Source organism: Sinocyclocheilus anshuiensis, unplaced genomic scaffold, assembly GCF_001515605.1.
Source record: "Sinocyclocheilus anshuiensis isolate Anshui unplaced genomic scaffold, SAMN03320099.WGS_v1.1 scaffold238, whole genome shotgun sequence".
NCBI classification, from domain to species: Eukaryota; Metazoa; Chordata; class Actinopteri; order Cypriniformes; family Cyprinidae; genus Sinocyclocheilus; species Sinocyclocheilus anshuiensis.
Window position 1 is genome coordinate 1,396,535 of NW_015547674.1, and position 13,867 is coordinate 1,410,401.

The 13,867-nt window shown below is 38.0% G+C and overlaps 2 protein-coding genes across 6 annotated transcripts in view; one reads left to right on the forward strand and one right to left on the reverse strand.

The window, feature by feature from the left end:
• LOC107702914 (protein B4-like) overlaps positions 1-463 on the forward strand; it is a 2,076-nt gene extending 1,613 nt beyond the window's left edge. For 2 of the 3 annotated variants that reach the window (XM_016505353.1, XM_016505355.1), the window contains exon 5: positions 125-463. In XM_016505353.1, the coding sequence (XP_016360839.1) occupies positions 125-379 (255 nt within the window). In that variant the 3' untranslated portion in view covers positions 380-463. The remainder of the gene's footprint in view (positions 1-124) is intronic. The other variant, XM_016505354.1, reaches the window with a different exon arrangement.
• Positions 464-9,941: 9,478 nt separating this feature from the next.
• Positions 9,942-13,867, reverse strand: part of LOC107702956 (ephrin type-B receptor 4-like) — a 51,230-nt gene continuing 47,304 nt past the window's right edge. For 2 of the 3 annotated variants that reach the window (XM_016505425.1, XM_016505426.1), the window contains 5 exons: positions 13,603-13,818; positions 13,348-13,497; positions 12,445-12,638; positions 11,524-11,682; positions 9,942-10,764 (listed from right to left, as the gene is read on the reverse strand). In XM_016505425.1, coding sequence (XP_016360911.1) covers positions 10,656-10,764; positions 11,524-11,682; positions 12,445-12,638; positions 13,348-13,497; positions 13,603-13,818 — 828 coding nt within the window. In that variant the 3' untranslated portion in view covers positions 9,942-10,655. The remainder of the gene's footprint in view (positions 10,765-11,523; positions 11,683-12,444; positions 12,639-13,347; positions 13,498-13,602; positions 13,819-13,867) is intronic. The other variant, XM_016505427.1, reaches the window with a different exon arrangement.

Sequence of the window (13,867 nt, forward strand, 5' to 3'; positions counted from 1 at the left end):
TTGGCTTTAATGGTTTGCGTCATTCCTCTGTAAATCTCCAATTTCTTCCTGTGTATTCTCTCTCTTTCTTTCTCTCTCTCTCTCTCTCTCTCTCTCTCTCTCTCTCTCTCTCTCTCTCTCTCAGGATGCTAAGCCTGAGAAAGATGGCAATGCCTCAAAAGTGGCCCCTGCTAAGAAGCCAAAGGCGAAGAATGCTGCAGGGGAGGGTGGAACTGAGCCCAAACTGAGCAAAGCTAAAGCGTCTAAAGCATCAAAAGGAGGTGCGGAACCAGCAGCTAAGAAAGCCGGAAAGAAACCCGCAGCAAAGGCAGAGGGTGATTCTGGAGAGAAGGTTGCTGCAGCCGCTACCAAAGGCCCGGGGAAACGAGGGAAAAAGTGACGCAGGCTCTTCAACCGTTTTTATTCACCCCGGTGTTTTATTTGTGCACTTGTATACCAAATAAAGATTTTTACCTCTTTTCAACAGCGCAATTGAATTTCCTCAAGTTTGGTGGGAGGGGGCAGTGGTTTAAAGATCTTTAGATGTGGTTAGGATCAGGTTAATGGTTAACCGTCAGCTCATAGGTTGATGCAATGTCATCAGTGTTAACTTGCAGTGAAACCAACAGCGTGGTTGCCAGAACTTTACTGTAGAAAGTAGCAGCATTAAGTTTAACTTAAATTTAGAGTGGAGGCTTCCAACAAATGTTCATTTCACAAAACTTGACCATTTGTGATATTGACTACCACCTTTAAAAACGGGTTGTGATGAACTTTTGATTCGTGTGGCTCTTTAGTAGCTCCTTCACAAGCTGCATTGGTGCAGTGTTATATGCGCAAAGCTAAAATGATACAATATAATCTTTGACTCTTCAGAGTGCACACAAATACACACTGCAGTGTCTATGAATAGGTAATGAATTTTCCAATGTTTATATAAAGGACTGCAGGGATGGAACCTGCAAACTAATTTGCATTTTAGCACTTTTGGTTCCATTGCCTTCAATGGGCTTTTGGTTAAAAGCATGAAATAAGGTCTGTGGTGTGAACAAGCTCAAGACATTTTGGTGTTTTAAGTTTGACACAAAATACATCAGTAATACCAACTTGCTTTTTTTTTTTTAAGGTTTCACTTGTCTTGAAAGATGATTGCTAACAAGTGGTTGAATGGGACTTCAGCGGTTGTTGGGGACATTAACAAGGTAAACTCATCTACTCACTAGTCCACATTAACAGCCTTGTTGCTAACTATTCTAACTTTCAGGGAAAATGCTTTTAATGAATGAAAGAGTGGAAGCTTGTCATGTGACCGTGGTGCAGGTTATAGTTTTTAGCTTTTTACTTCTGCCAATTGCACTTCGGCTTCAAAGTTCCCAAAAGTCGTGTTCATTTATGAAGATGAACATTACGAGCAGGATGTGTAAGAGTCATGAAGTTGTGTTGGTCATATATCTCATTTTCTGCAATAATTCAAAAGCCAGTGGAAAAATCCTATTGGGATTCTGTCGAGGGAACCAGGGTGATGTGAACTTCTAGGCTGGCCTACAAAAACACCACTGCAGCGCTCTGTAGTTTTATCTGATGTTTGTTTGAGGGTGCTTAACATCTCTGTAGAACCGGTCTTGTCTAGAGCGAATTGACTGTTCACTATAAACGTCACTCCTTCAGATGCACATTAATCATAAACTCAAAGTCAAACCCTGAGGTAATTTATAGCAAACATTGTGAAGCCACTGAACCCGGGTTTGATTCATCTGGTTTTGTCAACTCATTGCCAAGTTCTTCATAAGACAGGCCTCTCTGCAGGACTACTGTGGGTTTTACTCAACAGGGATGTATGTTGATATCTTTATGCCATCTTTACAAGGATAAAAAGTATTTAGACTGGCTACAGGAGTTTAAAACCAACCCCCCACCCAGGTTAAGCAGAGCAGGGCCCGAGCAGTCAAGACAATCCCATTAAGACTTGCTGATCTGCAGGAAAGACGGCCGGATCAGAGGTCAGCTGACAATGGCATTCTTCACCCTAGGACTGAGACCGTGTGTGAAGCTTTGGCCCCTTGAGGGAAGTTTAATAAGACAGTATTAACTGTGCATTTTCCACCGAGCTTGGGTCCCCGAGGGCCTGCAGAAGCCTGGGGCCCGAAATCCTTCTGATTACCCTCTCATTAGCGTTCGGCTCCCAGCCAGGTGAAATTACTGAAGAGTGGGATGGTGGGGAAGAAGAGGAAAAACAGACCACAGGTGGACAGAGGGAGGACGGGAAGACAGATTGATGAGGTGGATGTGTGGACAAGGAAGACGGATTGAGGAAGTGAAAACAAATGGTGTGATATGAAAGAGGATAAATAGACTGGGCTTTAAAGCAAAGACAGAGTGATTGAAAGAATGATAGCAAACACGAAACCGTACACAGACTGAGGGAGGCATGGACAGATGAATGGAGAGAAGGAAAGATAACCTGAGGCTGAGAGTGAAGCGAAACAGATGAGCGTGGCCTGGTTGTGATGGGCTACTGTGAGCTGTGACAGGACCGTAACCACCACAGACGAGTTCTCAACAACAGTCAGACGTGGCCAAATTGTCCCCCAATATTTGTTGTTCTTGATGCTGCTGTGCTGCACTAAATTAAGCTAAAATCTGTTGTTAGGCAAACAATTAGGCAGGTCTAATGGTATAAAAGCGCTTGTCAGTCCCAAACTGACTGAGATAGCCAAACAAATCAAAGGTTTTACTTTACTGTTCACAGAAGCTAAAGGTGAAGTAGGCCTACTTTTCTAGGTGGATTAATTTGTGACTATGAATTAGCAGCATGGTGGATTTTCCTCCTCGTTTTACACAAATCAAGTCACGATAGTTTTCTGTGTCAGTCAGCAGTGTCACAGATGCTGTCCACAAAGCTTAACTTGTATTCAACCCGGAACATTCTTTTAACCCTTATAATGACCAATGAATGCCCCTAAAGCATGGAATGTTAATAATGCACAGAACATTCAAACACACACTCACACACACCTAATGGAGAGTCTGGCTTTATATCGCTCTTATCCAAGTCCGTTCTCCAGTCAGGTCTACCCATATGCTTCAGTGCACACAAGAATGAAGGCTAGACATAAAGAGCTGAGTGTTCACACACACACACACTGCTCTCTAATAGGACAGACCTCTGTCCTTATCTTCCCCGTCGTTCTATAATGGATGGCCATTCACACAAAGGTCACATACACACTCTGTCAACACTCAGGCACCAGAGACGTCCCTCTGACAAGTAAGAATACACTAGAAGAATACACTAAAACACAAGAGAATGACCTCCTATAAAACAGACCAATAAAACAAAGAGACTTCAAAAGCAAAATTACGGCACTTCAGATTGTTTGTCAGCGAGAGCACTTTTTCAGTCATGCAATTACATGTCATTACCCACATTTTGATTGGACAATAAAATGGACTGGCTAAGTTTGGAGTAACGATATAAAAGGCTTAAAACTGGAAGACAGAGATATCTGTCATTACGTAAAGAACATGGTGTTTGCAAAATTTTGTGAAACAAGTTTAATGTTTTAGAAAACCCATAATTTAGGGATTTTATACGAAAAGTAACCTGCTCAACTGCTTGACAAAGACGGCATGTTGTTAGTTCCCGATCACAACTGTGTTTGAGAAAGAAATTTTTAGTATTTATTTTTGTTCTCTTAGCTTTCTAGCTTGAGCCAGAATACTCATATGAAAGACCTGAACCTGAAATGGTTTGGGGAATATAATTGTTATTCCTGTGTTGATGTATTTGGGGGCCAAGCGTTAGTTTTCTTATTCTTCTTCCCTTGCCATGTGAGTCTATTGCAGCGCTTAGGAAAATGGTGAATTTTGGCACACTTATTAGGATGGACATGAATAGACCACTGGCCAACTTTGAGGTCTCTAGAACCAACTGTACAGCGCCACCATCAGTTCAAATATTAACTTTTCTTTTGGTAAAATACTTTGATCGCTTTGTGCTGGAAATTAAAATGTATGTTTTAATTACTATTATTATTTTTTTTTTTTTATGCTTCATTAGCACTATGAGTTGAGGGTATCTGCTAAATTTACTGACAGCGCCACCTACTGTGCACATCATGAAATCCTTAAAGTTGTGCTTATAACTTGTTAAATGTTAGTCTGTGGATTCCTTGAGTCCTGCTGAATGCATTTATAGCAATATTGCCAGATGTGGACAAACCGCCCATGCACCATTTTGAGACTTTGTTGTAAATATTGATATATTTTAAACACTTTGACTTATTGGCACAAGATTTGGTAGGGATTGTTGACAGCATAACCTGAAGGTATGTGAGAAGTCAGAAGGCAGCATCACTTAGCGTTCCAAAGATATAGAGTTTTTCACCACAATGCTTAGAACTTTTTGAAAATATCGTCCATCATTTGTTTTCTTGGTGTTGTTATAATCCTTGGCTCCTGTATGGATTATTTAAGATAATTATGCCTGTAATTTCCTATGCCCCAATCATTACATAGCATAACTCTATAAGGTTGCATCGTCACAGTAAACTGTGTAAATGGACCTTACGAACTTTTAATGATTTGTTTTACACATCAATCAAATTCTTCAGTTTCATACTCTGACTATCAAATACATCTAATGGGTTTACCTAACTAATCAATGACTTGTACTTAAACTTAGCTGACTAGACACTGTTCACACTGAATAGCCAGCTAACAGATATAGACTAAATGCCACATAATTCACATTTTAATACTGAAGGCCATGCTGGCTTTTAGAAATGTGGCATTTTAATGATACAATATCTGAACTGTAACTGTCTGTGAAATATGTTCCCTTTTAAAAATGTACATACTTTTAAAACATACCTAACAACAACAACAGCCCTTAACTGTGTTAAAATCACTGAAACGCATGGCCTCTCGTGGCTTTTTGCTTTAGTATAGAGTTGAGAACACAACCTTGAGCAGACACTTCATCTGTTAAAGATGGGATGTTCAGATTTTTAGCTTGAGTAATGACTGAGGAAAAAGATAAATCCATATGTGAAGGAAGAGAGGAGTGTGCTGACTGCTGTCTTTTGTCCTGTAAAGGGACGCATGGTAAGAGGAGAGGCTGGCAGGCATTGTTTTAAAGACAAAGATTGGAGTAGGGGGTGGGGTGGGACACTTGAGGAATGTGCTTTGTGCTCTTCCTCAAAAGATAAAGGCTCCTGGAGCACACAGACACGCAACTAAGACAGACAATCATCGACCCCAAAAACTTCATGCAGCAACATATAATTGACTAAAGCATTCAGAAGAGCTTACCACAATAAGGACAATCATAATATCTTATCCACTCTCCCGCCCTAATAATATGGACCCACCAAACAAACTATTTGACAATAGTTTCTAATGTATGCTTCCTGTTTCAGTTTCTTGCAGATGAACAACTTGGATCCTAAAGGTTTCAAATGCAGCCTCAAAAATGTTTTTTTTTTTTAATGTCAAAAAGGCTGTCAATATTTCAGAATCAAATACATTTATTTATTTATATTCTGAAATAGGAAGCTTTTTATAAATGTAAAAAGCATTTTTGAGGCTGCATTTGATTCTGACTTCAGAATCAAAATAAGAAAATAGCATATTTGGTATTCAGAATGTGTATTTTAAATGCTAATAAGGTTTACTTTTGATAAATATGAATTGCATAACCATTGAAATATTTGATCAATACAACACATGCATTATATTATTATATTATTATTTTGTTGTTGTTGTTATTGTTGTTGTTGTTCATATTTATTGTAGATTTGCTTTAGGATACGTCTTGAAATGCTACTTGTTTGTCAGTTTAGAAAAACTAACAACTGATTGATCAGAAAAGTGTGACTATCTTTTGAGAAAAAAGAGGTTAAACTAATTATTTGTGCATCTCTTGTTGGTACAGTGATTTTCATCCATTTACTCAAGCATTTTTGAGGCTGCATTTGATTCTGACTTCAGAATCAAAATAAGAAAATAGCATATTTGGTATTCAGAATGTGTATTTTAAATGCTAATAAGGTTTACTTTTGATAAATATGAATTGCATAACCATTGAAATATTTGATCAATACGACACATGCATTATATTATTATATTATTATTTTGTTGTTGTTGTTGTTATTGTTGTTGTTGTTCATATTTATTGTAGATTTGCTTTAGGATACGTCTTGAAATGCTACTTGTTTGTCAGTTTAGAAAAACTAACAACTGATTGATCAGAAAAGTGTGACTATCTTTTGAGAAAAAAGAGGTTAAACTAATTATTTGTGCATCTCTTGTTGGTACAGTGATTTTCATCCATTTACTCCATTTCAGTAATGAGAGTCTAAGGATAATTATCTTTGAGAACATATTATAGATAATTAGCTATGAGAATTAGAAACAAACTTACAAGTAAACCATCAAGGCGCATTACATTAATGAATTTCAGTGGGAAATGCTGGTAATTGTCATTAAAAGAATGTAAACAATCTTAATTGTTGTAAATTACTTTGCTTCTTTATGCAAAATATAATTTCTTTTTCTCTTTTGATTTTGTGATTTTCATGAGATTCACCAAATACCACTGAGTGCCAGATGTGTTTGCAAAAACGGGATAAATAAACTTACAAAAACACAAGCAAGGAAGCTGCAACATGGGAGGGAAAAAAAAAGAGAAGTCATAAGAAGATGGAAGGTTTAAGTCAAGGACATTTTCAAGGAGTCTTGGGAAAGAACTGGTTCTTTCTTCTGAAGGGATTGTGGACAAGAAATCCATTGGTGTAGAGACACAGACGGGGGAGGGGAACTCTAAGCCCCACTCCCAAATCTCACTCGCACCTCTGCCTAGCAGAGAAGGTCATTGTATCTTCAGGGAAGAATGCTTAAAACAAGAATGTCCAAGAAATCGGATCACCCCAAAACAATTATGGAAATATGCATCCGTCAGGTGTGTGTGTGTGTGTGTGTGTGCAGACAGCAGCATATTCAGTCACAGATAAAAGGATCAGGGAGGAATTCAAGAGAGAGTTTGCGTAATGGTAAGAGAGCAAGAATTAAAAGGGTCATATCTATTTTTTATTTTTATTTTTCTCTGAGGTCAACTTAGAATGTTTGTGAAGGATTTTAGGTGCCAAGAACAGGCACAATTTAGTTTTCATGACCATTTTTGCACTCTCTCTGACCCTTAGAATTAAAAAGACATCTTAATTCAACAGCTTGTCTTTTCTGCTGTGCCTTGAAAGTTTATGTAAATGTGCTCTTTAACTTCTCCTTTGCTGTGCTTACAGGTTGCTGTAAGTTTGCTTTAGAGTCCAGTTTTGCTGCCCTATCTTTTGGTAACATCCTCTTTGTAAATCTGCAAAACACTGCAAAATGAAAAAAAACAAACTGCAGTCTGAAAATGTTCCCACTCAAATGGTGAAGATCAGACTGAAATCTTAAAAGTAAACTTTAGCCACATTTCCCACATTTTGGATCCTTCAAAAGGTTCTGCAGAGCGGAAGGTGCTACACACAGTCAAATTTTGACAGACTTTACTACATTGCACTTTTATCAATACTTCTTCTGGTATTTAGGAATATTAGCATCTATCATACTTCCTCTTTACCTCACGGGTGCATCACATTTACCATTATCAGCGAATTTTCACAGGCAAAATTCAGTCATTTCAATAGGATTTCCCAATGCAGATTTTCAAATTGGTCACATTGATTCACCACATTTACCGATAGAAAGCTGCTTGGTTTAAAAAAAGACTTCTGTTTGAGCGTTGCTTCATATATCGCTATATTGATAATGAACAATGGACTTTTTTGCCTACACAATTTCGCTAATGTGACCACACCTTCACTTTCAATTAATGCTCTTTTTGGATTAGGGAGGACATCTTATTAAACTCTTATAAATATTAAGCAGCAAAAATTGTTTTAACATTGATAATAAGTCAGCATATTAGAATGATTTCTGAAGGATCATGTGACACTGAAGACTGTAGTAACAGCTGATGAAAATTCAGCTGTGATCACAAGAATAAATTATATTTTTAATTATATTAAAATAAAAATATATATATTTTAAATTGCAATAATATTTCACAATATTATTTTTTTTTCTGGGTTTTTGATCAAATAAATGCAGCCTTGATAAGCAGAAGAGACTTCTTTAAAAAATAAATAAAAAAAAAAAAATCTTACTGATCCCAAACTTTTGAGCTGCAGTGTGTTTTTATAATGTACTTACATTTAAAAATACCTTCCTGTAATTAATTTCTGTCGTCACATCTGTAACTACACTGTCATTCCTACCCTTAAAACTGAACCCACACTTAAACCTGACCCTAACCTTAACCGTATCCCATGCAATTCAAGATGAACATTGTATACATTGTACCTAACATTTTTTTTTTTTACATAAATAAATAGTAGTTAAAGACATCTAAGTGGGACCCAAGAATACTGTGACTCCTGGTGTTATTAAAAGAGAAGAAGCAAAGAAAACTATTCAAAACGAGACTAAATGTATACTTTTTATTGTAACAGAAACACAGATTACACTGACAAAGAAAATGAATCTTTTTACATAAATCAAGATATATTTATGAAAAAAAAAAAAAGAGGCAATAGAATAAAAGTCCCTGGTTTGTTCTTGTGGGTCTCCAATGTGAAGACCAAATCCTCCTACCCACAAACCCTTGCGTGGTATGAGAGGGTGGCTTCTAGATCTTGTGGTGAGTTGATGATGGACACCAGCTTCAAGTTGGTGAGTCAAACCAGCACAACATTCCCGTAATAAACAACACAGTATGGCACACGTTCAAAGGTCGTTTTGAGTCTTTCGGCTACTCATAAAACAAGAGACAGTCTTTTATTTGGTCTCTTTTTAGTGCCAGTCAAGTGTTGTAGATCTAAATGTGTGTGTGTGTATGTGTGTGTGTGTATATATATAGATATATATATGTGTGTGTGTGTGTGTATGTGTATGTGTGTGGATATATGTGTGTGTGTGTGTGTATGTGTATGTGTGTGGATATATGTGTGTGTGTGTGTGTATGTGTATGTGTGTGGATATATGTGTGTGTGTGTGTGTATGTGTATGTGTGTGGATATATGTGTGTGTGTGTGTGTATGTGTATGTGTGTGGATATATGTGTGTGTGTGTGTGTATGTGTATGTGTGTGGATATATGTGTGTGTGTGTGTGTATGTGTATGTGTGTGGATATATGTGTGTGTGTGTGTGTATGTGTATGTGTGTGGATATATGTGTGTGTGTGTGTGTATGTGTATGTGTGTGGATATATGTGTGTGTGTGTGTGTATGTGTATGTGTGTGGATATATGTGTGTGTGTGTGTGTATGTGTATGTGTGTGGATATATGTGTGTGTGTGTGTGTATGTGTATGTGTGTGGATATATGTGTGTGTGTGTGTGTATGTGTATGTGTGTGGATATATGTGTGTGTGTGTGTGTATGTGTATGTGTGTGGATATATGTGTGTGTGTGTGTGTATGTGTATGTGTGTGGATATATGTGTGTGTGTGTGTGTATGTGTATGTGTGTGGATATATGTGTGTGTGTGTGTGTATGTGTATGTGTGTGGATATATGTGTGTGTGTGTGTGTATGTGTATGTGTGTGGATATATGTGTGTGTGTGTGTGTATGTGTATGTGTGTGGATATATGTGTGTGTGTGTGTGTATGTGTATGTGTGTGGATATATGTGTGTGTGTGTGTGTATGTGTATGTGTGTGGATATATGTGTGTGTGTGTGTGTATGTGTATGTGTGTGGATATATGTGTGTGTGTGTGTGTATGTGTATGTGTGTGGATATATGTGTGTGTGTGTGTGTATGTGTATGTGTGTGGATATATGTGTGTGTGTGTGTGTATGTGTATGTGTGTGGATATATGTGTGTGTGTGTGTGTATGTGTATGTGTGTGGATATATGTGTGTGTGTGTGTGTATGTGTATGTGTGTGGATATATGTGTGTGTGTGTGTGTGTATAAGCACATACATTTCGCATATTTTGTCCACCAATGGAACTTCTGCCACATTCTCTTCAAAAAAAAAAGTGCCAAGACTTTTGTGCTCGTTTTTCTTATTGCTGCTCACATACACACACTCACACACTGAGTGCATCATTTAAAAACAAAATACCAATTACTTGGCACTTAGTGTGTGTGAGCATGTGACCGTTCACGCACAGTCTGTAATCTGATACTTGTATCCAAATTCTCGTGTAATAAAGGTCTCATATTTCTCATCTTTTGCTGTATATCCTCCACCAGTCTCTTCAGTATGAAAGTCTCCTTTAGAAAAATACTCTACAAAAATGGAAATACGTCATCACTGTCTTTGCATCGAGACGTGTTTTGGGTTACATCATGTGGCTCCCAAAAAAATGTTGAAATGGTGGAGGTAACATCCCTACAAGAGCCGCTTGATATCACAAATGACGCTTTGTAATATTAGTGGGATTACAGTGATAGTTCCAGCAGGTTCCTGGACTGGTTCCCTTTAGGTAGTTTTGGAAGCAAGTAAGCCATCCTGATCCTTAAGTGACCCGGTAAAAAATGAAGTAGAAATGTTCCTGATTGTGAGTGTATAGGTTACATGAAGGTTCTCAGGCAAACTCAGCAAGCGTCTGTGTGTGTGGACGCTTAACTCAGTAGAGCACATTCCCTGGAGTTTGGTTTTGAATCCCAAGAGCCTCGATGCTGGACAGAATCTTCTTCTGATGACCAGCCAGAGTTATTCCCAAACGCAGCAGATCCCTGACAGACGGAAGGAGAGAGAGAGAGAGAGAGAATAAAGACCTTAGCTTTTAAAATAACAGCAGACATGAGCATAGAAACTATTATATTATGGTGTTTACATCGTTAAAAAATAATAAGGATATATATAAATATACATTATGGTTCAAAAGTTTGGGGGGCAAGGATGCATTACATTGATCAAAAGTGACATTTATTTTTTTTTAATTGTTACAAATGATTTCCAAATAAATTCAAAGCAGCAAATCAGCATATTAGAATGATTTCTGAAGATCATGTGACACTGAAGACTGGAGTAATGATGCTGAAAATACAGCTGCGCATCACAGAAATAAATTACTTTTCAAATACACTCAAACAGAAAACAGTTCTTTTAAAAAGATAATTAAATTGATAGATTTGTAATCAAATGCAGCCTGGGTGAAGACACTTCTTTCAAAAACATTTAAAAAGGTTATAATATAATATAATATAATATAATATAATATAATATAATATAATATAATATAATATAATTCTTTGTTTAATATAATATAATATAATATAATATAATATAATATAATTCTTTGTTTCTAGGTTTTTTATTTTCATGAATTTGATTGCAAATTCATTTATTTATTCTTCACCAAGTATAATTTTAAAAATCGTCCATGTAATTAAGCTCTACTTGTATTTTGCTGTCTATTATACCTGGTTTATATCCATAAACTTTACAAATGAGTGATGTTGTTGAATGAAGGTGCTGTTATCTTCACTCACTCTGTGGTGATGTGTGCGAGCAGCTGCATGGATGTGTAACCGGCCTGCAGAAAGCTCTCCTCGTAACGCTCCATTTTAATGGCCCTGAGCCAATCAGCCACTGTCCCACAGGACGCGGGCGTCAGCGGGGAGCGCTGGTCTAACAGAGGGTGAGAGGGTCTGAGGAGCAAGAGACAGCCAAGTGTTAAAGCGCATGTAAGATGACGTCTTGAGTCGGCCTGTAGAAAGACTGCCAAAGAGAGGAAGACTCTGACAGCTTTCCCTCGAGGAGATACTGAGTCATACTGAGTCTTGATTGACAGACTGACAGGCCAACATGCTGAGAGGGGCGGGGCAAGACTAACATACAAGAGGTGTACGAAAGCCAAGCTAACCAAGTGATGGACGGAGTGAAATGCAACTAAAGCTTAAACAGGAACTGCTATGCTCTTGATTGACAAGCATTGTTGGGTAAATGCATTGCTGGAATCACATGTGACGAGGTTTGGACTATTCTTCAGTAATTTCGTTACTGTCTAACATTGATTTTTTTGGGGTTGACACAGTAACATAAAACCAACGGCAACAGAACTAAATCATGAAGTGTCCTAGAATTTGTTTGATTCTAAATCAAGACTTCAATGGGGAATCTGATGCATGCTTTGCATATAAAAAAGTAGTAAAAATGTAGATTTATTTACTTGGTCTTTGTGGTTTTTGGTTAGGGGTTGCACCGACTAATCGACTAGTCGACTTCAATGCTCTGCCATGACGCTTTAAGCTTGACGTCGACTAGTCGCTGGTCCTATAGAGGGCGCTCACATAAAAGTCGACTTTAAAAATCAGAAGTCGTTCAACCCCTATTTTTGGTCCTCTTGCTGTGGCTCTTTGACATAACTGGAATAATAAGTGATATAGTGCTGTAATGGATATTAAACGTACCCTGCCCCCTCCTGCGCGGTGATTTTAAGCGAGGCAGGATTGCGAATGAGCTTGTCGAGTGCTGAGACGATGTTGGAAAAGCGTGGTCGCGCCGTCCGCTCCTTCTGCCAGCAGTCCAACATCAGCTGGTGCAGGTGAGTGGGACAGTCGGGAGGCGGCGGCAGCCGGTAATCCTGCTCAATGGCATTAATCACCTGATTGGGTACAAAGAGACTATGTTTTACAGATTTTCCTGAAAATGCATGTATAATGTCAATATTAGCACTTTATAGCTTCATATTAGCTTCATTCTGAGAAGGCTGGTAAGATTTTTTTTTTTTTTAAAGAATTCTCTTCTGCTCACCAAAGCTGCATTTATTTGATCAAAAATACAGTAAAAAATAGAAATATTGTGAAATATTTCTATGTGAATATCTGTTAAACTGTAATTTATTGCTGTGATAATTTCTTCATTACTCCAGTCTTCAGTGTCACATGATCCTTCAGAAATCATTCTAATTTGCTGATCAAGAAACATTTCTGATTATTATCAATGTTGAAAACACTTGTGCTGCACAATATTTTTGCGAAAACCGTGATGCATTTTTTTTCCAGGATTGTTTGATGAATAGAAAAAATTATATTCTTTTGTAACATTAAAAATGTCTTTACTGTCACTTTTGATCAATGCAACCTTGCGGAGTAAAAGTATTAATTTCTTCAACAACAAAACAATTTTATAGACACCACACTTTTGAACAATAGTGTAACGGAAAGCAATATCTGCAAACATTTCGGCTATTGTCCATAACAAAAATAACCATCTGGACAAGATTTCTACTGTATATCTGATTTAATTTAAAGTTAAACTTAATGTAAAACAAAATGCAATCACAATAAAATGTCAAGCATGCAAACACCTACATCCTGGTTGCTCATGTCCCAGTACGGCCGCTCTCCGAACGACATCACTTCCCACATGACGATGCCGTAACTCCACACATCTGATGCGGAGGTGAATTTACGGAAAGCAATGGCCTCGGGTGCCGTCCAACGAATCGGAATTTTTCCGCCCTAAAAAAAGCATTTCGGGATAAATCATCGCATTGCTAGACATGCTCGGTTGCATTGTTTCCCCCTATAATATTGAGTTCATGTGAAGTACTTCTCATTGCGTACCAGTGAGCTGGTGTAGGTAGGATCAGACGAATTCTCCTGCAGGAATCTCGACAGACCAAAGTCGGACACCTTGCAGACCAGGTTACTGTTGACAAGAATGTTCCGTGCGGCAAGATCACGATGCACGTAGCTCATTTCCGAGAGATATTTCATTCCCGACGCGATGCCGCGCAGCATCCCGACTAACTGTATCGGAGTGAACTGGCCGTCGTTGAGCTGGAGAGAAAGAAAGATCTGTGTCAGATGGTCCTCGTTAGGGTGACCA